General features: G+C 39.7%; 1 protein-coding gene across 1 annotated transcript in view; it reads right to left on the minus strand.

The window, feature by feature from the left end:
• The window catches only part of KIF28P, a 156,758-nt gene that overhangs the window by 89,411 nt on the left and 44,012 nt on the right, over positions 1–23,335 (minus strand). Inside the window, exons 2-6 of the mRNA XM_006897758.1 lie at positions 20,635–20,829; positions 8,567–8,770; positions 6,169–6,204; positions 4,321–4,545; positions 295–449 (exon numbers count right to left, since the gene is read on the minus strand). Of these exons, the coding sequence (XP_006897820.1) occupies positions 295–449; positions 4,321–4,545; positions 6,169–6,204; positions 8,567–8,770; positions 20,635–20,829 (815 nt within the window). The remainder of the gene's footprint in view (positions 1–294; positions 450–4,320; positions 4,546–6,168; positions 6,205–8,566; positions 8,771–20,634; positions 20,830–23,335) is intronic.

Here is a 23,335-nt window from a genome sequence, read left to right on the forward strand (position 1 = left end):
GTCATTGCAAAGACAGAAGAGGAAGAAAAGACCAAAATGGATGTCAGAAGAGACTCTGAAAATTGCACTGGAGCGCAAAGAAGCCAAAGCACAGGGAAGAATTCAAGATACTAAAGAGTTGAATAGAAGATTTCAAAAGGCAGCACGGGATGACAAAGCAAAATCAAATGGAATATAGTTAGTGTAAAATAAAAGAGGGTCGGGCATGAACCAGTTATGACAATCACATTGTCCTAAGGATTCAAATTCATTTTTTAGTACCTGAAGTCATTTTAATGACACAAACATATTCACCTGATAACATTTCCTAAACTGGTTAAACTTAAGTTGACTCGTGACCCTTCCCGGAGTCTGTCCCCTTCAGAGCCAGAAGATTTCTGTCTTTCACTTCCTGCCAAGTCCACCAGGTTGATGCTGGATTGCTTGGTGAGGCCGTTGTCCAGAGCAACCTGTAAGAAAACACCGTGGGTTATGCTATCAGAGCATAAAAGGCAGATGGCATGTTAAGTCATTCTGGTTTTCATGGTGCAATGTTTCTTGTAAATGAATTTCATATTTGGAGCAAAAAATTAATAACATTAACTCTTTAATTTATTGCCATTGAGGCAGAATTGACTCCTAGCTGACCCTCCAGCAGGTTTCCAGGAGGCAGTAAATCACACAGGAGGAGATTGACCATCTTTCTCCCTGGAGCTGCTGGTGAATTTGGTCCTCCAGAGAAGTACCACTCCTGGGTTAGCGGTGGAATTCTCTATGGCCTACACCACCAGAGCTCCTAGAACAAGAGAAATAAATTAGGTTTCCATACAATTACAATTTAGAATATTACTTTAAAGTTATTGGTAAGTGCCACTGTTCCACTGAGTTGGTCCTGGCTCAGAACAACAGAATGACAAATACTCTTGGTCCTAACACTACAAGGTCCAAATATCTCAGATGCCCCCTCTAATCCTGTTGTTGTTAAGTGCCATAGAGTTGAGTGCACCCTATGAACAAAAGATCTGAAACTTGTTCTATAACTATCATTGTTGATCTATGTTCATAGAGTTTCCAGGGGCGTATGCTTCAGGAAGTGGATGTCACTCCTGCTCCCAAACCTGAATCAATCAGGGAACTTCACCAAACGCTGTCCATGATGGCAACCATTATGGTGTTTGACACACCTATGGCACAGTGTTCAGCATCACAGTAATTCCAAGTTACTTCAGTACAGCAAAAAGACAACTGATGATTTAAAACAATGTTCAACCCAAAATAAATTAAAACAGGTGAGTCCTTACCACACTTTTAAATACAGGCACACTCATCAAATGCTGGTTGACTATAAACCAGAGACCCCCAGGTCATAGATCATTGTTAGTATATCTGGCAAGTCTAATCAGTTGACACCCACTATGGACAAAAAAAGCCAAAAAACAATCAAACATTCCACACATGACCCTCATCAAGAAGGAAGAAACTATTTTTCAGAGTCAAACCAATTCACAGGAGCCTCCAAGCTGAAGATTTAGCCCAGCACTATCACATTTAAAATACAGGCATGCCCATCGAATGCTTGTAGTCCAATATTTCTATTCTCAATCATTTTTTAAAAATATAAAATATTATTAAATCTGCAAAATAATTATCCGGAATTGTACAATCATGTTGTGTAAAGAACAGGCACTTTAGAATTCTGCAAAGGGAGCTCTGGTGGCCTAGTGGCAAGAAGCTGTACTACAATCCCAAAGGCATGCAGTTCAAATCCACCAGCTGCTCTACTGGATAAGGAGAGGCAATCTCCTCCTGTGCCAGTTGGATCCAACTCAACAGTGCATAAAAAGAAAGAGAGAGGAAGGAAGGAAGGAAGGAAGGAAGGAAGGAAGGAAGGAAGGAAGGAAGGAAGGAAACAGAATCCTACAGATCCCCTGTGGAGCTCAGGTGGTCTCATGGCATTGAGTTGTACTCTCAGTCCAAAGGCAAAGGGTTCAAATTCATCAGCTGTTCAATGGAAGAAAAGATGGGAGGTCTCTTCCTGTGTGATATATAGCTTCTGAAAGCCCACTGGAGGGGTAGCTGTGAGTCAGTTCTAACCTGATAGTACCCAACAGCAAAAACAGACACCCTTGGTGGCCACAAGGAAAAATTACACTGCAAAGTTTCAACTTTCTTATTTGTAAAAGGAGGATAACACTATTTTACTGGGATGTTCAATTGGAGGGAGGGCGGGAATCCAAAACCAAAACAAAACAACAAACAACCCATCACCATCAAGTTGGTACTGACTCAGAACTGACCTTCCATTGGGCCTCTAAGGCTGTAAATTCACGGAAGGAGATTGCCCATCTTTCTCCCAGAGAGTCACTGGTGGATTTGAACTGCCAGAGTTAATGGCATTTGGATTAGCAACACAAGTTCCTATAGTCTATACCACCAGAGTTCCCTACTGGACTGTTACAAGTGTTAAAGATAATAGACATTATACTTAACATAACTAGGATCAGAGATACACAGATTATTTTTATCCCTGAACTACTAGTTGATATTCTGTGGTTTAACATTCTAGCATCTACCTATCTTGCTATTCTAATGAGAGGTACTGACTCTACTATTGCCATTACTGAAACCAGTAAACAAACTATGGTGTTAAATCTTCCCTCTATTATTTTCAGCTGATTTCTTTTTTTGCTTCCAAAATATCAAATTTTAAAACTACCGGGAAAGTCATACATAAAGCATTGTAAAAGCAAGTGAATCATCCTTTAAAAGCTTACATAGTTCTTTAGAACTTATTGTCACACTGTGACTTAAGACTTACAGCTTTAGACTTGCAACATTCCTGCTAAGAAAGACCTCTTCTTTATTGAAAAGCAAAAGTATCACTTTGAAGACTAAGGTGCACCTGAGCCAAGCTATGATATTGTTAGTCATCAATAGATTCACGCCAAAACCAGATAATTATTCACTGGAAGAATGAGGAATTGATGCCTCTGAATTATGGTGTTGGGGAAAGTAAGGAATGGATTGTCAGAAGAAAGAATACACCTATCCTGGAAGAAATACAGTCAAAATCCTTCTGAAAAGGGAAAATGATGAGATTTCATCTCAGATCCTCTGGACCAGTCATCAGAAGGACCTGCTCCTGAATAAGAATAAAGCAGAGGGTTAGCAAAAAGAGGAAGACCTTCAAGATGTATTGATGCGGTGGTTACAATACTAGGTTCAAAGACAGCAAGAACTATGAAACTAGTACAAGATTGGGCAGTTCCATACTGACATACTTAGAGTTATTACTATGAGTCAGAATGTACTTAAGAGCATATTACAGCAACAATAAAATTCTTGGGGGCCGTGGGGGGCAGGGAGCTATCTCATTTTACATAAAGGAAACAGGCTCAGAGAGAATAAGTTATTTACCATAGTTTCAGAGCTGAAAGTCAGAGAAGTCAGACTTAGCCAGTTTCTTGCCTCCATGCCCAGTGTTCTTGGCCAGACAGTCTTCACTTACAGCTATCTAACTAAGACTATAAGTGAGCACTGGTGGTATAGGGTAAGGAGTTGAGCCACCAACCCAAAAACATTTAGTTCGAATCCATCAGTTTTTCAGTAAGAGAAAGAGCCTCTTGTGTAATTTATATCCTCTAAAAAAGTGCTGGAGGGTCATCTATGAGTTGGCTCAGACTTGACAGTACATAACAACAACAACAACAACATTTACACACAAACCAAATGTCTTGGGTTTTAGATACTCATTCACTGGGATACTGGAAGCTACGGTAACCAGTTACCCATGGTAACCAGTCATTCTCATACCTTCACCATTTGCTCTTTAATCAACTTTGGGTTGAAATTAATTCATCTGAGCACAGAATCTGTCTGAAGGAAAGTAGCCTTCCAGGACATTAGCTCCTCTGAGATATAGTCGGCCCTACTATCATCTAAGGGAGCTCTGGTGGTGTAGTAGTAAGGAGCTGAAGTGCCAACCCAAAACCAGTTTGAATCCACCAGCTGCTCTGCAGTCTCCTCCCATGCTATTTATTACCTCTGAAAACTCACGGAAGGGTCAGCTATTGGTTGGTTCTGACACTAATGTACACAACGACAACAACTACAACCTAAACTATTGGCTGCTGTGTTTTCTTGGACCATGACAGTCATAGCTGTGAGGCCAAGAGGAACAGGATAGGAATATCTGTTCTACAGTTGGAAGTAGATATTTCAATCCATAGGTCAAAGCTAAAAGAACTCCATAATACTCACCCACTGACTATGACATTGGAAACCTGCCCCATGCACCATTGTTGGTTAGAGATGGAGAGTAGGCCATCATCTGAATCTCACCTGCTTGAACTGAATGGTGATGACCATGTGGGATCGGCTACTGCTGGCATTTATGTTGGTTGAAGCCGTTGTCCTTATTTTTGTTCCTTGCTCCATCAGTCTTTCAATCTGTGTGTAGTTCTCACATGGCACCGACGTCAGACCATCCACATAAAAGCCCAGCTGTTGGTCTTCCCTGATTTTTAACCCACCAGGTTTCTTGGTACTGGACAGCAGATCTCTTACCTGTAGGAAAGAAGAAAAAAAAACCCAACAGACACCTACTAATGGAAACTAAGAGATGCCTGTTTCCTTCACTACTGTATCTTTGTCTAGACTATATAACACACCAAATATTTACTTACTAAATTAATGAATGCATAAATGAACAGATGTCAAACCTTTATAGGTATCAAACAACCTATACTTCACCCAAGTAGGGAAATGAAGCAAGTGACAAGCAAGAAGATAAGGAAAACTGTCATAATTAAGGAAGGTAGAATAAACTTTTTGTTTTCTAAAAAAAGGCAGTTATTTTATTTTCCAGTTCGGGGATACAAGCATGTAAATGAATCTTAAGTGTAATAAAATATAGACAAAAGGAAAGGGCACAATGAAGAAAACACTTGCTCATTAGCTAGCATTTGTGAGACTGTTTTAGACATTTACAACTGAGTAGACTTTACATTTATAAAACCTCTGTTTCGTCAGTGAGCAAACTGAGATACAGGGATGAAGTAGTTTTCCAGAGTCAAGCAGCAGGTAAATGAGGGAGCTGGGATTTGGAACAACTCCGGAGTTCCCAAACTCTAGCCTGTGGACTAAATTCTGTCTGCTACTTGTTTTTGTCTCATCCTCAAACAGCAACAGATTTCTTTCAATTTTAAATGTTATGAAAGGGTGAGGGGTGTGGATAGCTCGGCATAGTTAGGCCAAAGCTGAGCTCAGAGTCCAGGCAGGACTGGGAGCCCTCTACAAACAGAGAACTCCGTCCAGCCCCCTTGAAGAGATACTGAATGCCCTCTGCAAACAGAAGGTTCCTCCCAATTTCCCACCAGAGGAAACTTTTGACATCTGAACTTTGGTTTTAGTTTAAAGATTAAGCTTATGCATTGTTATGTTGGCAACACTTAAGTATAAGGAAAATTATAGTCTCCAGAGATAGAATATTTTTTATGATTATTGGCTTAAATGAAATAAAAACCATAGTGAGGCTGAATAAGGGACCTTTTCACAGTGCTAAGCTGTGAGAGGACCTCTGCCTAAGCCTTTCTCTTTTCCAGAATTCATTTCCTCGTATCCCCGTTTTCTTTTTGCATCTGGTTATCAACAGAGGGGGAGTGATTGAAGCTTCCATGTTTATAAATAAAGTTTTATTGGAACACAGCCACAATTATGTATTTACATATGTATGGCTGCTTGTGCTCTAAGTGGTTGTGACACAAACCATATGGCTCTGAAATCCAGAAATATTTACTATCTGGCTCTTACCAGGAGAAAAGTTTACCAGTCCCTGTACAACTCCATGCTGACTGAAGACTGCTGTCTCAGGAAAGAAAGATGTTACAGTAGAGCAAGGTCTTAAATATTAGTGTTTCCTTTAAGGGTGGAGAAAGCAGGAAGAGCCTTCCAAGTCCAGAACAGATAAGTGTGTGAAAGAATGACACATTCTGGGAAGAGGAATAGCTCCGTGGAGCTGAGGCATAGACTGTATTGAGACAAAACAATGTAAGATGAAGCTGTAGAGTAAGCAAGTGCCTGAGAGTGAACTCCAGGCTAAAGAGCTTAAATGTCATCTGGAGGATGGATGATGACAAGCCCAGGATGCTGGTTTGTGTCACACAGATTTGTGTCAGGAAATATAATCACCTGCTCATTGTAAATCTCCAGCATGCTGAATGTAACCTGTATAGGGAAAAACATAAAATAAGACACGGTTGTCTTGACCCAATCATCTTTGGGAAGGGAAATGGCATTTTTTACCATACAGTCCCCAACAAAATGCCTAGTTGGCAAATTGATAAACTAACTAGTCGAGCCTAATACCCACGAGACCCCTCTCAATTCACATGTGGCGGAGGGTACTATGATGGTAACATCTGATTCCTCGCTCCCCACAGGAGTTCTCACAGGTAAGAACTACCCTGCAGGATTTCCAGGCTATAAACATCACACGAACAGACCGTTTTCTCACAGAGCTGCTGGCTGCCTTTGAACCTCATTTGGTCCTCTTAGTTAGCAGACCAGAGCTTATCCACTAGCTCTCTTCACTAGCTTTGTCATATCTTAAAATGATGGCTGGGTTATAAAACAGAAAATGTCTCCAATAAGAAAGAGGGATTTAAAGGAGAAAACCACAAACAAGTGGGGGGAATGACAATGCAGAGCATGGAAGGAAACCATTCACTGTAAAATCGGCCCTGTGGAAGCGTCTGGCCTCCTCCAACTGCACAAACAGAAAGAGAATGCAAGTTTACAGATTAAGGTAGATCTCTGCAAGGTGGAAGTACAACCTTTCTATCAGTTCTGACACCAGCCATCCCAGTCAGGGCACTCACTGTCCTTCTCCACTGGGTATCACATTTCATCACACTGGCTACGCGGGACTCACAGAGCAGGCTCCAGATTATGATGGTTAATAGGGAAGCAATAGGTTACAATGCAGGATCGGAACCAATTCACAATACAGCTCTTCAATCCACACACCATTATGTTTGAATAAATTAAAAAGTTTTATTTTATATTGGTTTGCTTACAAAGTTCATAAAGTTGTGTTTCACACTATCCTTCATTTACATTGTGTTTCATACAATCATTCCCATTCATTATATTTTATAAAGGTAAAAAGCATTGAATTATGCCCACCATCTGCTTTTCCAGATCTGCCCCAGACCTTTCTCATTTCCTTTACCTAGCCCCCCTTATCAAATTGTGCCAACCTATGGTTAAGCCCCTGCCCATCCTCAACCCACTGCTCCTACGCTCCCCTCCTTGGATCTTCATACACGTTTTACTAGTTATCTTTCTATTTCTACAATAATGATCTTATACAGGTTTGTCTTATGAGACTGAGTTTTTTCACTCAACATAATGCTCTCCAGTCTCTCCCAAGTTATGTAGTAATTTTCTAAATCATTGCTCCTGAGCGCTGCATAGTATCCCATCATGTACAATTTCTCAATCCATTTGATTGCGGTTGGGCTGTTTCCATGTTCTTGAGAACGGCATTATTTCTAACCACGGTGGTGATTGTCATTGTTAGTGGCCATCAAGTCAAGTATGACTCACAGTGACTCTATGAACAACAGATTTGAACCCTACTCTATGTGTGCTATCCTCACCATTTCTGATACACTTGAGCTCATTGCTGCAGCCACTGTGCCAATCCACCTGGTAAGGATCTTCCTCTCCTTAGCTGACTGTCCATATTTCCAAGCATACTATCATTTTCCAAGGAATAGCATCTCCTAACAACATGCCCAAAGTGTGACATATAAAGCTTCACTGTCCTTGCCTCCAAGGAGCACTCTGGCTGCACTTTTTCCAAGACATACCTGTTCATTCTTTTGGCAGCTTGTGGGATATTAAGTAGTCTTCTCCATTACCACAGCTCACACTGGCAAAACTTGAGCAGAACTAAAAACCCACCAGAGTTAAAAATAATAAACTGTGGGGATTAATATGGGAAGGGAAAGGGGAGAGAGATGGTCAGAAAAGTTGGGATTTTCATTACAATAACACCTGGGAGTGCTTGGGATCAGCAGTGAACATGTCATGTAATGTAATGTAATGTAATGTAATGTAATGTAATGTAATGTAATGTAATGTAATGTAATGTAATGTAATGTAACACACTATGCCATTAGACCGCCTTCTAAACAGAAAGCCATGGGCAAAATATTAGACAGGGACTCCAACAATGGACCTGGACATGGGCCATAGTGAAGAGGATGCAAGACTCAGAATCTTAATTTGTTGTATGAACTTGATCCAGCAGCAACTAACAACCACAATAAACACTATATTTATCAATGTCTGCTTCTATGATCTCCCAAATGCTCTAAAATATTTCCTTGGTTTTCTTTCATTAAATAACCCCCCATACAATCTTATTAACTGCTTCATGATTTCATGATCAAGTAAACACTTTCATAAGAAAAGTGAATATTATCCTAAAATATCACAGGTATGCTGAGATTATTTCCCTTGGAATGTGGATTCAAATGAAAAAAAAAAATCCTCAAAGTAGAGGTTCTACAATACATACCTGGTATTCTTGACTTTTCCCCTGATTTTCAATGGCTTGGAAGAGCTCCTCACACACATTTGGAATGATGCCTTTATTTGCACCAAATCCAATCATGGAATAGCTTTTCCCAGAGCCAGTTTGACCATAGGCTAGGAGCGTCGCATTATAGCCTTGCCAGGCATTGTCTAGAATTCCTCTGCCAAGGTCACAGAAGACATCTCTCTGGAAGGGAAACCACAAATATCAAGTTCATACAGGCCACCTCTCACATTCTTCTCAAACTCTAACAAATATTCTAGTTTGATGAAGTTCACCTTTCTTAGTACCATGTAACCTCCTTGACATGTGTGTCTTTGGGATTATAGCACAACTTGCTGCTAACACCAAACTCCCTTGTTGTTGTTGTTGTTGTTTGATGCCGTTGAGTCGTAGACGACTCATAGCGACCCTATGAATGAACAGCCTGAGCACTGTTTGTACATAGAGTTTCCGGAGGCAAGCCATTTAGGAAGTGGATGCCGCTCCTGCTTCCAGGCTTGATTTAGTCAGGAGGCTCCAGCCAACACCGTTCACCATGGGTACCCATTACCACGATTGGCACCTCACACACAGTGTTCAGCATCACAGCAACCACGAGTTACCTCTGTACAGCAACGCACAGACCAGTGCTATACCACCTGCATGCCAAACTCCCTTAGTCTAGGATAAATAAATACCTTTTTTGGCATTCAGTTGGTTCTAAGAGAATTTATGAATTTTATTTCAAGGAGATCAACTATGTTCCAACTTGATGGCACACAACAACAAGAAGATTCTGAGAGCTGCACAATGAATGACAAAAGAAAAATTGATGCTTTGAACTTGGGAAAGAGTACCGCATATCCCATGGACTGCCAAAAGAACAAATAGTTATGTCTTGGGAAAAGTGCAATCAAAGTGCTCCTTAGAGGCAAGAATGGTGAAGTTTCATCTCACATACTTTGGGCATGTTGCTAGGAGAGATTATTCCATGGAGAGGGACATTATGCTTCGAAAGGTGGGGGAATGGTGAAGGACAGGAAGACTCTCAACCATGCGGATTGACACAGGGACAGCAGCTCAAGTGTGTTGTGAAAGCACAAACAAAAGATCATGAAATTGGCACAGGATAAGACAGGGTTCAGATCTGTTGTTCATAGGGTTGCTACAAGTGTATGAGTCATAATCAACAGCATCTAACAACAGCAACAATGAAATGTGCCTAATGCAAGCCATTGTCTTTTCAATTACTTGCTAACCATCTGAAAACTAGGCAATGAATAAGGACAGAAGAAGAATTTGAATTGTGGTTATGGAGAAGAGTACAAAATGAACCAACAAAAGAATAATCACGTCTCTCTTGGACTGTTTCCATGTTATCGCGATGGTGAATAACGCTGCTATGAACATTAATGTACAAGTCCCCAAATGTGCCTCAGTTCTCATTTTCTCAGGGTGTATTCCAAGCAGTGGAATAGCTGGGTTATGTGGAATTTCTATGTTCAGCTTTTTGAGGAAGAATGAAACTGCCTTCCAGAGTGGTTGTAACATTTTACAATCCGATCAACAATGCATAACAGTTCCTAACTCGCCACATCCTCTCTAACATTTATTACTTGCTGTCCTGTTAAACTTTGCCACTGCTACTGGAGCGAGATGAGACCCCAGATTGTCCACAATTGAATGGATTGAGAAATTATGGGACATTCACACAATGGAATACTAAGCAGCATGCAGAAGCAATGATTATTTTTAAAATTACTGTCTAATTTGGGAGGATTTGGAGAGTATTATGTTGAGTGAACTAATTTAGTCCCATAAGGACAAATACTATATAAAACCATTATTGTAGAATGAGTATGAGGATCCAAGGGGGGGAGAGCATGAGCAGAGGGGTGAGGATGGATGGGGAGGGAGATTAGTAATCTTAATCATAGTGTCATACAATCTGATTGGGGGGGGGGTAGTGAAGGAAATAGGAAAGATCCGGTGAGAAAAACAATGTAAATAATTTTGTAAATAAACCAGTGTAAAAAAATTAAAAAAAAAAAAACCCAAAACTTTTTTGGAGAAGGTGCAATCAGGGTGCTCTTTTGAGGCAAGGATGTTGAAATTTCATCTCACATACTTTGGCCATGTTGTTAGGAGGGACCAGTCCTTGGAAAAGAACATCATGCTTGGAAAGGTTGACATAGGAGAGGAAGATCCTGAAAAGAGTGGTTACACAGTGATTGTGACAATGGGCTCAAGTACATGATGAGGATGGCACAATTTAGGGCAAAGTTCAAATCCATTATTCATAGGGTGTACTTTGTTGATGGGAAATGCTTTCCTTTTTCTAAGGGAAATGTTTTCTTATCCATTCTATGAGTATTTTTTCTCTTGATTGGTGCACCTAATCCACTCACATTTAGTGTAATTATAGATTTAAAAGCAACAACTAAGGGAGCTCTGATGGCCTAGTGGCAAGAAGCTACGCGGCAATCCTGGAAGTACACAGCTTGAATCCACCAGATGCTCCTCTGGAGAAGGAGAGGCAATCTCCTCCTGTGACAGTCGGCTTCAATGGTACACAAGAAGAAGAAAACACACACACACACACACACACACACACACACACACACACACACACCAACTAAAACATTCATTGTCAATTGTCATTGGGTCAATTCCAACTCACAGCAACCATCCATCTGGTTTCTGAGTCTGTAAACCCTAACAGGAGATTGCCATATTTCCCCTGAGGGTTGAACCTCAAGAGATGTGGACTTTGGGGTTAGTAGTGTAGCTCACTGTGGATTGCACCTCCAGAGCGACCTCCTTTTCAATAGCATGGCTTGTTGCTATTCTTTGGATGCGCTTCTTTTTGTGCTGTTGTTAGTTTCTTTGTTCCATCTTTTCTGTGATGAGTTAATATTGTTTATGGATTTTTCTTGTCTCCTTCATTGTTGCTGTCTTTGTGTTTACTAAGTCGTCATGGTTTTCCTATTTTTCATTTTGAAAAGGAAGCATAATACATTTTTGGAGGCTACCCTATGAGTTACTATCTTATTCCTGAGTCTGAAAGAGTGCACTTTACCTTGACATCACTTTGACTTTCTCTTTATTTAACAGTTCTGTAACTACACTTCTCATTCCCTCTTTTCTCTTTTTGCATTGTAGTTGTCCTCATTTACAGATCGATATTTCTGTTTCCTTGTTTTCAGCATGTTTATTTTACTCTGTATATTATTAGGTAGGAAGCTATGGTGGTGTAGTGGTAAGGAGTTGCAATACCAACCAGAAGATTCGATCAACAAGCTGTTCCACGAAGAAAAAGATGGGCAGTCTCCTCCTATGTGATTTAAATCCTCTGAAGACCCTCTGGAGGGTCAACTAAAAGTTTAGTTTTGATTCAATGGTGCATGATAGCATAAATTCAGGTACGAGTCAGTTTCTGAAAGATATTGTCTTGTACATTAATTTTGCAGTACATCTTTTAATTTCCTGGCTACTGGTGCCGAGAGTGTTGACTGTGGAGCCAAGCAAACTAAAGCTGTGAACAATCTCAATCTCTTCACCATCCATTCTGATGGTGCCAATTGGTCCAATGGTGAGAATCTTTGTCTTCTTGACATTGAGCCTCAATCCATATTGGAGACTGCAGTCCTTGACCCTCTGCAGCAAGTGCTTCAGGTCCTCCTCAGTTTCAGCGAGCAGGGTTGTGTCATCCGCATAACGCAGGTTGTTGATAGATCTTCCACCAATCCTGACCCCACATTTCTCCTCATAGAGCCCAGCCTCCAGGTAAATCTGTTATGCATACAAGTTGAAAAGGTATGGAGACAGGACACATCCCTGGGGTATGCCCTTCCCAATTTTGAACTATGCAGTGTTTCCTTGCTCTGTTCTGACGACTGCCTCTTGGTCCAAGTATAGGTTTCACATTCGCCAGTAAATTAAAAGACATATTTCAATGGGAAAGTCTGCTGGTAGGGACCTCTCAGAAGTACTGAAGAGCAATGGTGTCTTTATGGAGACTAAGGTGCTTCTGATATGGGCCACGGTGTTTGCAATCACTTTTTATGCATCAGAGAGTTGGACAATGACTAGGGAGGATAGAAGGAGAATTGATGCCTTTGAGCTGTGGTGCTGGAGAAGAGTATTGAGGGTACCATGCACTGCTAGGAAAACAAACATATTCATCCTGGAGAGGGTTAAACTGGGTGGCTACTTGGAGGCAAGGATTCTGAGGCTTTGTCTAACATACTTTGGACATATTGTAAGGAGGGACCGGTCCTTGGAGAGGAACATCATGCTTGGGAGGGTGGAGGGACAGCGCAGGAGGGGAAGGCCCTCTATGAGGTTGATTGATTCAGTGACTGGTGTAATTGGGATGGGTGTATCAGAGACAGTGCAACTGGCACAGGACAGAGCAGAGTTTAGGGCTGTTGTACATAGGGTCACTATGCATCACAAGCTACTCGAAGGCACGTAACAACAATAACATTACTTTTGAGTTGTCTGTCATTTCTGGCTTTCAATCTCAAGAACTCCCTTGAGTATTTCTTATAATGTTGGGTTGTTGTTGTCATTTGTCATCAAGTCAACTGTGCACAATAGCTCTGAACCTTGCTTTATCCTGACACACCTGCCCTCATTACCTCAGTTACTGTGTCAATCTATCTCATTTGGGGTCTTCCTTTCCTGCACTGACCGTCCACCCTTCCAACCATAATGTCCCTCTCCAAGGACTGGTCCTTACTGGCCTAGTTTACACCAATTATCATGTTTCTGTATATCTGGAAATGTCTTGTTTTCACTGTCATATTTGAGAGACTGGGTTAGAATTCTTTGTTGGCAATAGTTTTTTCTTTCAGAGCTGTCCCATTGTCTTTCTGCATGCGTAATTTCTTCTGAGAAATCAGATTGTAATCTTACTGCTTCTTCTTTGCTGCTTTCAGTATTCTTTTTTTGTCTTTAATTTTGGAAAATTTGATTATGTCTTGATTTTTTTTTATCTAACTTGTTTAGAATTCAGCTCAGTTTCTTCAATGTATATTCTCTTGAAATATTTGGGATGTTTTCTTCCATTAACTTATTTTCTTGTGTGAATTTTTTTTAACTACAAATTCCATTTCTTTATTAGATACATTATTGCTTGAATTACTGGGGTTTTTTCCTGAGTGCACTTCATTAATTTATGTCATTCAGTGATGCTCCATTACATCTACATGTTGTTTTGTGCTGTTGAGTTAGAACCACCTCATAGCTGACCCTCCAGCTGGTTTTCAGAGGCACAGGAGAAGATTGAGCACCCTTCGCCTGCAGAGAAGCTGGTGGATTCTAACCTCGTGCCTTTAGGATTGTAGTGCAGCTTCTTACTACTAGGCCACCACAGCTCCCTACATACTTTGGTTTAATGACATTATGTTGTTCTTACTCATTGCTGGTAAGTCAACCCAAACTCAAAGTGACAGGGTTCTGAGACTACAAATATCATCAGAAGCTGACTGCCCATCTTTTCTCCAAAACTGGCTGGTATATTCTAACCACCAAACATGCACTGACTTGAGTTAGCATTTCAACAAGATCTGGACTACCTGAGTATGTCATTTATAGTATTTCTTATTTTCCTAATGGCTATAAGACCTGCAACAAATATTTGTTTCATTTCTGACCTTGGTATATTATGCCTCCCCTTTTATTCACCACCTGATAGATTTATTGTTGTTCTGTGCCATCAAGTTGGAACCAACTCATAACTGACCCCTCAGCAGGTATTTGGACACATTAAATTGCATGGGAGGAGGCTGCCCATTCTCCTCTCACAGAGCAGCTGGTGGATTCAAACTATGTGACTTTTGGATTGCAGCACATCTTCTTACCACTAGGCCACTAGAGCTCCCTTTATTGGGTTTAGTGAGTTTATCTACATTACTCATATTTTCAAAGACCAAGTTTTTGTTTCATTGTTTATTCTCCCCCCACCCATTTCATTATTTACTGCTTTTATCTTTCCTCTTCCTTATGCTTGCCTTTTGTCAAAATTCACTCTTCTTTTTCTGAATTCTTAACATGGAGGCACACATTCTTAACCTGAGACTCTTTCCCTATATTATTCTTCATCTATTGACTTAAAAGAATAGACATTTATTATTTCACAGTTTTGGAGAAAGAAGTCTAAAATCAAGATTTCAAGAGTACTGAATTCTTCTGAGAGCTCCAAGCGAAATTCTATTCTATTACTGATCTAGTTGGTTCTTGGTTTATAGATACATCACTGAAATCTTGATTTTCATCTTTAACTGATATTTTCCAAGTGTCTTTTATTCTCTTCTACTATAAAAGCAGAGAGTTCTGATGGTATAGTCTGTAGCAAGTGTGCTGTTAACCAAAAGGGTGCATGCCACCTGCTCTAACAGAGAAAGATAAGCAGTGTCCTCCTGTTAAGAAATATCTCAGTTACAAAAGGACAAATACTGCATGGTGCCACTGTCATAGAATGGGGCTGACATCAGGGTGGAAGTAAGACTGAGAAAAACTGGATAAATTATGTATACTGCATTGAAGTCGATGAGGGAGAGAAAAGTTTAAAAGCAATATATTTTAGGGCATTATGATTATCATAAGAGTTCAGAATGAGGGTTGCAGAGTGGAATATACTCGGGGTGGGGGTAGGGGGTTGAGGGGAGATTGTATACCAATGAAGAAATTTTGCTTTTGCTTTTCAAGGAGAAGAGCAAACTGGGGGCAGGGTGGGGTGGGGAGCAGGGAGAAAAGTGCAACAATGAATAAATGGAAATCCAAAAGCTCTGTAAATGTTCATTGGAATTAATTTTTAAAAAAAGAATTACAGCTTCATAAGCATGGTGGAGGATTGTTTTGAGTCAGAACTATAACAGTGAGATAGCATTTGGATATAAAGTTAATATAAGAGCTATAAAATTTTCTTTAAGTAATGCTTTAACTGTATTAAAAATTTTGACAGCTATTTTGATTTTCTATCTGTACAAGGTAATTTCTAATTTCTCCATTGTTTCTTCTTTGGCCTATTTTGTTTGTTGAGTACCATCAAGTCAGAACTGACCCATAGCTGACCTTCCAGCAAGTTTTCAGAGGTTGTTAATCACATTGGAGGAGGTCTGTTATTTTCCAAGTATTTAGAATTTTTTCCCATATCTTTTTATTTCTTATTTCTATTTTAGTCTCTTGCGATCAGAGTACAGTTTATATTATTTCAATCTACTTATGTTTGTTTATTATTAAGACTACTCTTATTATTCATAATGACTTAATTTTTCTTTAATTTTTTTATTCATTTTTGCATTTTTTCTTCCCCCACCTCCAGACTACCTCACAAATATATTCCTTCCAGATTGTTGTTTCCCTCATCTGATCTAATGTTCATTATCTATCCACTCTTTTTTTCATTCTCTCTCTAAACCCCCCATGCCAGTCCAGTTCTGTGACAGTATTTGTCCTTTTGTGACTGAGATATTTCACTCAACATAATGTCCTCCAGCCTTCCCCATGTTGTGGAATGTTTTACAAGTTCACTGTTTTTCAAGGAATATGACTTATAATGCTTTAAGTTGCATGTAACTTGAAAAATGTGGAGTACTGTCACTCAGGGGTGATGGTAGTAGTTTAAATGTCAGATTGATAGTGCTGTTCTGGTCTTCTGTAACATTGCTGATACATTTATTAGGTTTTTTACTTGCTGTATAAATGACTACAATAAAACCACTAAGAAAGAGTATGGAAATTACTGCCTATTTCTCCTCCAGCTTCATGAACTTTGAAATTCTATTATAACTCATTTAATGTGGCTATGCCTTTTTAGTGAATAAGTTTATCAAACATTATGATGTATTTTCAAATACATGCACCAAAAACTAGAGCTAAGAAGGAAGAAATAGAAAATTTCTACCAGCTTTTGCAGTCAGAAATCAGTTGAACATGTGATCAATATCAATATGCATTAATAATAATGGATGACTGGAATGTAAATGTTAGAAACAGGGAAGAAGGATTAGTAGTTAGAAACATGTATTTTGTGGAGAAATGAGGATGGACACAGAATGATAGAATTCTATACCATCAATGATTTACTCATTGCAAATATTTTTTATAAGAAATATAAATGCAGGGAAGCTCTGGTGGGCTACTGGCAAGAAACTGCACTGCAACCCCAGAGGAATGCGGTTCAAATCCACCAGATGCTCTGCTGGAAAATGAGGGGCAATCTCCTCCTGTACCTGTCAGATCTGATTTGATGGTACACACACACACACACACACACACACGCAAAAAAAATTTTTTTAAAAAGAAATATAAATGTAGACTATATACATGGATTTTATTTGATGGTATGCATAAGAATCAGATCAATTAGATCTGTGGGAAGAATCTCTGGAGAGCTCAGTATTAGCTGTGAAAACTAAGGCCAGATGCTGATTGTGGACCACCAAATGCTCATGTGCAAGTTCAAACTGAAGCTAAAAAAAGTTAAATCAAATCCACAAACCAAAATTTGACCTTGAGTCTATCCAACCTGAATTTCAAAATCATCTCAGGAATAGATTTGAGATCTTGAACACTAATGAGCAAATACCTGATAAGCTGTGGGAGGATATCAAGAATATCTGTGAAGAACGCAAAATATCATTACAAAAACAGAGGAGAAAGGAAAGACAAAGATGAATATCAGATGAGACTGAATATTGCACCAGAGCAGCACGAAGCCAAAGTAAAGGGAATAAATCAAGAAATTAAGGAGCTGAACAGAAGATTTCAAAGGGCAGCACAGGAAGACAAAGTATTATACACAGTCACTGTAGCAAATGGAATCAGCTGACACAGAAAAATTTTGTGAAACAAAGTTATGAGCAAGAGCCTGTAGTGATGAAGGAAGAAGTTCAAGCTGCTCTGAAGGAACTGGTGTAAAACTAGGCCCCAGGAATTCATGGCATACCAATTGACATATTGACATATTGACCAATTAACAAATTGACAAACAGACGCTGCCCAAGATGTGCTCATCAAGTTGTGCCAAGAAATCCATGGGGACAACCACCTTGCCAACTGACTGAAAGTGAACCATATTTATTCCCATTCCAAAGAAAGGTAATCAACAGAGTGCAAAAATTATCAAATAATATCATTAATATCACATGCAAGCAAGATTCTGCTGAAAAATTATCCAAAACTGACTGGAACAGCACATAAAAATAGAATTGCCAAAGATGTGCAGATTGGGTTTAGAAGAGGCGGTGGTACTAGGGATATTATAGCTAATGTTCAATGGATCTTGGCTGAAAGCAGAGAGTAACAGAGGAATGTCTTATTGACTGTGCAAAGGTATTTGACTGCGTGGATCACAACAAATTATGGCTAACTCTGAGAAGAATGGGAATCCCAGAACACTTGATTGAGCTTTGTGAAACTTATACTTGGACTGGGAGGCAATCATCAAAACAAAAAAAGGAAACACTACATGGTTCAAAATTGGGAAGAGTGTATGCCAGAGATGTGTCCCATCTCCATACTTTTTCAATCTATCTGCAGGGCTCTATGAGGAGGAATGTGAGGATTGGAGACTCATCAACATCTTGCATTATGCAGATGACACAACCCTGCTTGCTGAAACTGGGGAGGACCTGAAGTGCTTGCTGTAGAAGGTCAAGAACTGCAGCCTTCAATATGGATTGAAGCTCCATATGAAGAAAACAAGGATTCTCACCACTGGGCCAAATGACAGCATCATGATAGATGATGAAGGGATTGAGATTGGGGACAGCTTCCGTTTGCTTGGCTCTACATTCAACAATTTTGGTACCAGCAGCCAGGAAACTTAAAGACAAATTGCATTGGGAAGTCTGCTGTCAGAGACCTCTCCAAAGTACTTAAGAGCAACGATGTCAGTCTGGAGACTAAGGTGTGCCCGATACAGGCCATGGTCTTTGCAATTACTTGCTATGCATCAGAGAGGTAGACAATGGCTAGAAATGGTAGGAGAGTTGATACTTTTGAGCTGAGGTGCTGGAGAAAAGTATTGAATATACCATGGACTTCTAGGAGAACAAACAAGTTCATTCTGGAGTGGGTGAATCCAGGCTACTCCTTGGAGGCAAGGGTTCTGAAGCTTTGTCTGACATACTTTGGGCATGTTGCAATGGACACGTAGAATTTGCCAGAGGACACATGTTGGAGAGGGACATCATTCTTGGGAGGGTGGAGGAACAGCACAGGAGGGGAAGACCCTTGATGAGATGGATTGATTCAGTCACTGGGGTAATGGGATAGGTGTGATGGAGACAATAAGATTGGCAAGGGATAGAGCAAGGTTTAGGGCTGTTGTAGATAGGGTAGGTAAAAGTCGCAGGGGACTCAACGGCATGTAACAGCAACAACAAACATTATTTCTTTCAGTCTATTGTGGTCAGAGAGTATTATTTTATTTATTTACATTTACATATATATATATTTGGTTTTCTGTTAGATATAGTTGGCTCTTTGGATCTTGCTTTTTCTATCAAACTCAACAATATCTACCTTTCAATTGGCATGTTTATATAGTTGTCATTGTTGTTGTTGCTGAGTACTATCAAGCTGGCACAGACTCATTGTTGACCTTCCAGTGGGTTTTCAGAGGCAATAAACCCCATGGGAGGATATTGCCCACCTTTCTTCCACGTTACAGTTAGTGGATTCAAACCATGTACTTTTGGGTTGGCAGCATGCCTCTGTACTACTAAGCCACCATGTTTATAGTGCTTAAATTTAATATAATAATAAATAGAATTTGCCTTAAATCTGTGATTTTGGTATTTTTCCTATCCCATTTTTGCTCCTTCTTTATCCTCACTATATTTTTGAATGGAGTATTTATCACAATTTCATTTCCCCTCACAATTGGCTTGTTAGTTATGCTTCTGTTCTATTTGTTTTGTTATTGATTGCTCTAGCCCAGCAGTTCTCAAAGAGTATCTCAAGGTCTCCAAGATTTAAACTGATTTACAGTTGATAATAGTAATGTCTGCCTCATTCATTCATATTGTCTCATGAGAACAGAGTAGAATACAGTATGGTACAGAGTGCCTGTTAGAATTTGCCAGAGGACACACGACATATAATGTTGCAAAGAATAAGTGTAAGCACAGAGACTCTGTCTATCTGTTTGCAATAACATATAATAATGTCACTATTCTCCATATTGGTTTGGATAAAAAGATTTTGTCACAAAAATGCTAAGGAATATTTGTCCTCTAAGAGCAACATACCCAAAGTATGTGAGATGAAGTTTTATCATTCTTGCCTCCAAGAAGCACTCTGGTTGCACTTTCTCCAAGACCTATCTGTGAGTTTTTTTGGCGGTCAGTAGAATATTCAATACTCTTCTCCAGCACAACTCAAAGGTGGTGATTCTTCTCAAGCAAAGTGTTGCTGAGCACTACTTTGTCCAGAGTAAAGTGTAATTCCTCTTTTTAAGTCACTAGAACCCATACAAATTCTTAAAAGACTGTGAGCAACTTTAAGAAAGAACTTATTAGGGCATTGCACATGAGAAAGATATGATTTTTAAAAAAGAATTTCAAATACTCAGAGTGTCATAAATTTTTCTTGGCTCATAGAGATAAAGGGAGCTCTGGTGACCTACTATTAATTAAGAAGATGCACTGCAATTCCCAAGGAACATAGTTCTAATCCCATGTTCTGTGGGAGAAATATGGTCAGTCTCCTCCCTTCCAATTAATTGCCTCTGAAAAACTGCCAAAGAGTCAGCTTTGAATCACTTCTGACTCAATGGTACATGACAACAACAGACAGACAAAACATAATTAGTGCATTACACATTTTTCAAATTGTGTCACTGCATTGGCAAATTTATTTGATATCACTGATTTAGGAGTCTGAAAATAAGACAACAAACTGTTTTTTAGATTCATGTCAAACATAAAAAGAGCATTAATTAAAGTAGGGACCATATGGAAGTATGTAATTATAGTATAATTGCATAAAAATTAGTGAGAATATTTCATCCCAAGAAATGATAGTCAAAGAAATTGTATTTTAAATTCATTTACCTGGCCTGAAAAGTTACTGCTAGCATCAGCTGAAATAAGCACACCATCTTTATCCTTTTGAAATCCACTGTGTGACCAATAGGCCAGATCAAAAGTAAAAGTCTTCACATTCTCTGGATTCTTAGGGTCCTGTATAGCAGTGGTGGTCTTAGAATGCATGGAAATGACACATTTGCTTCCAGAATTCTTCTCTCTCTGTGGTCAAACAATAAATTAAAAGTCAATCATTGATGTCATTTTGACCTTCTCAATACACAGTCACTTGACTTCCCTCTCAGACCATGCAATAAAGTCTTGTTTGTTTCTTGGGACCAGCTTCTTTCTTCCTCTCTCTCACTCTCAATTATTTTTTCTAACATATAGTTTCCTGACTGAAAATTGACTTGACTAGGAAGAACGCCCAGTTACAGGCTGAAACCGTCTCTCTTCTTCACAACTGGCCAAGAAGGAGAGCAAACCCACTTTCTGAGCTCACTAACAGCTAAATAGCAGCAGGAATCAACCTGTAGCACAGCTGTCCTCTAAGGGAGAGGGGCTCTTTGCAGCCTCATTGCTATGTGAGCAGGGCAGGAGTCGGCCTAGATTCCTCACTGATGTGGCTTGTACCCTCTGGAATAGACCAGACTTCTACTTTTCTGTCTTTTCTGTCCCTCCTCTCAACTTTCCTACTGGTCCCTTAGGTTGAAGGCCATTTGCCATTAGAATCAATGACATCCAACATAAGCCTCAATTCTTAACTGCCTAATGGATTGGAATGAAGGAAGAATTTTGCAGTTGCCCCAGGCCTGATCACTTCTTGAAGAAAACTGTTAGTCCTCTATGTTAGTCCTCATAGAGCTCTGGGTCTGATCACAAAAGCCCTCACCAAATTACCAAGCAAATTTTGAACAAAACACCATCTTCCCTAGTCTTTCCTAAACCCGCCTATGAAATGGAATTGTCCTTGACTGCCTTCATGCCATTTTGACCTTCTCCACATGTGTTCACTTGGTGTCTCCCTCTCAGATAAGGCAATAAAACCTTGTTTGTTTCTCAGGTGTGGCAGGAGGAGGGATGTCAATCACTATACTTTTTTTCTTCATCCATGCTAATTGTTTCATGAGTCTTTTTACCTAGTTAAAAAAATTAAGCCAGGAATTCATCACTCATTTTATTTTCTAAATGTGTCATTCTTTAGCTATTGTCTTTTTATTTTCTAAATGTGTCATTCTTTAGCTACTGTTATAATAAGTAGTTGTTCTTCTATTCCCCTAGGATTTCTGAAAGTTTTATCTGTAGAGATAATCATTTTTGAGAACAGCCTATTCCCTAATGCACAACTTATAACATTAATATTAAGAACAAAAGCTATGTAGAAATCAACTTCTGGAATGACAATATCAAAGATTCTTCTGCCTTGTTCCTGTGAGAGTGGTGACAATTTTTTTATTACCATCACAGTGAAGTTCGTTCTGTGTAATGAAGTACATTGCAAGCCAAGCCCTGATTGTTGCCTTATGGCCAGTGGCAGAAAAGAGTCGGAGTACAACTACTTGTTCAATGAGATGGTTACCTCCTGGTGCATGCTTCAAGTGGGCCAAATGTTGCCCTAACCCCTGCCCTTCAAAACAGCCTTGCTCTATCTGTGGGACTCTGTGTCATTGGAAGGTTGATTGCTTTTCATCACCTAGCCACAGTGAGGCAGCCCCTCCACCAAACCTTGTCCCCAACCTGGCCAAGCTCATAGGCCTGGCCACTGAAGACTTGACGATGCCCAGGCTCTACAACCCCTATCACCCTTGCCAAGCTTAGAGTAACCCTTCAAGTAGTGGGTATTTACGTTGCCTTTCTGGTTGACCCAGGGGTTAACTTTAGAGCTTCCTTCCTTCGTGGGTCCTGTTGTCCCTTCCCAGGTCTCAGTAAATGGGATTAATGACCTCCCAAGCCTCTTACCACTCAACCTCTCCTCCTTAACCTTAACACAGAAGTACTCACCCATTCCTTTCTAATTATCCCTACATGCCCAACTCCATTGTTAAGTAGATACTTAGGGCTGTATTTTGCTAGGAGTCAAGCAGACCCAGTTAGCCTGACCAGCCTTTATTTCTATCCCTCTTAGTGCTCCTTCCCTCCAAGTACCTTCCTATACTACCTCTATTACCAGATGTTGTCAACCCCGCTGTATGGGATCTTTTCATTCTATATATAGCCTCTCACCACCAACCTATTCTTGTTACTCTGAAGAGCCCCTCCTTTTTTTGCTGCTAGACCTCAATTTCCTATCTTCACACAAAACCAAAAAGGCTTGAAACCCGTCATTACTTGCTTACTTTCCAATAAGCTGCTTATTCCCACAAACTCTCTGTGTAAAACAACAATCCTGCCAGTTAAAAAAGCTGATACATCTTACCACCTTGTTCAGGATTTATGACTGATTAATGCAGCCGCTATATGTTATAGTAGTAACAAGACTGGTAGAAGAAAACGTCTTTAAATTGACAAATTAACTGAAGAATTAAAAAATAGACAAAAACCCCATGAATTTTCTCCCCAAATAGCTCAAGAACTCATTTCTTTTTTCTTTTTCTTTTTTTTATTATTATTAAATTTTATTAGTTTTAATGAACATTTACAGGGATTTTGGGTTTTCATTCCTTCATTGCTGCACCATTCTCTCTACCCTCCTCCCCAGTATGTTCTTCTTCCCCGCCATCCGAATGTC

The sequence above is a fragment of the Elephantulus edwardii genome, unplaced genomic scaffold (genome assembly GCF_000299155.1).
Source record: "Elephantulus edwardii isolate Elephantulus edwardi_28Jun2011 unplaced genomic scaffold, EleEdw1.0 scaffold00214, whole genome shotgun sequence".
In the NCBI taxonomy this organism is placed as follows: Eukaryota; Metazoa; Chordata; class Mammalia; order Macroscelidea; family Macroscelididae; genus Elephantulus; species Elephantulus edwardii.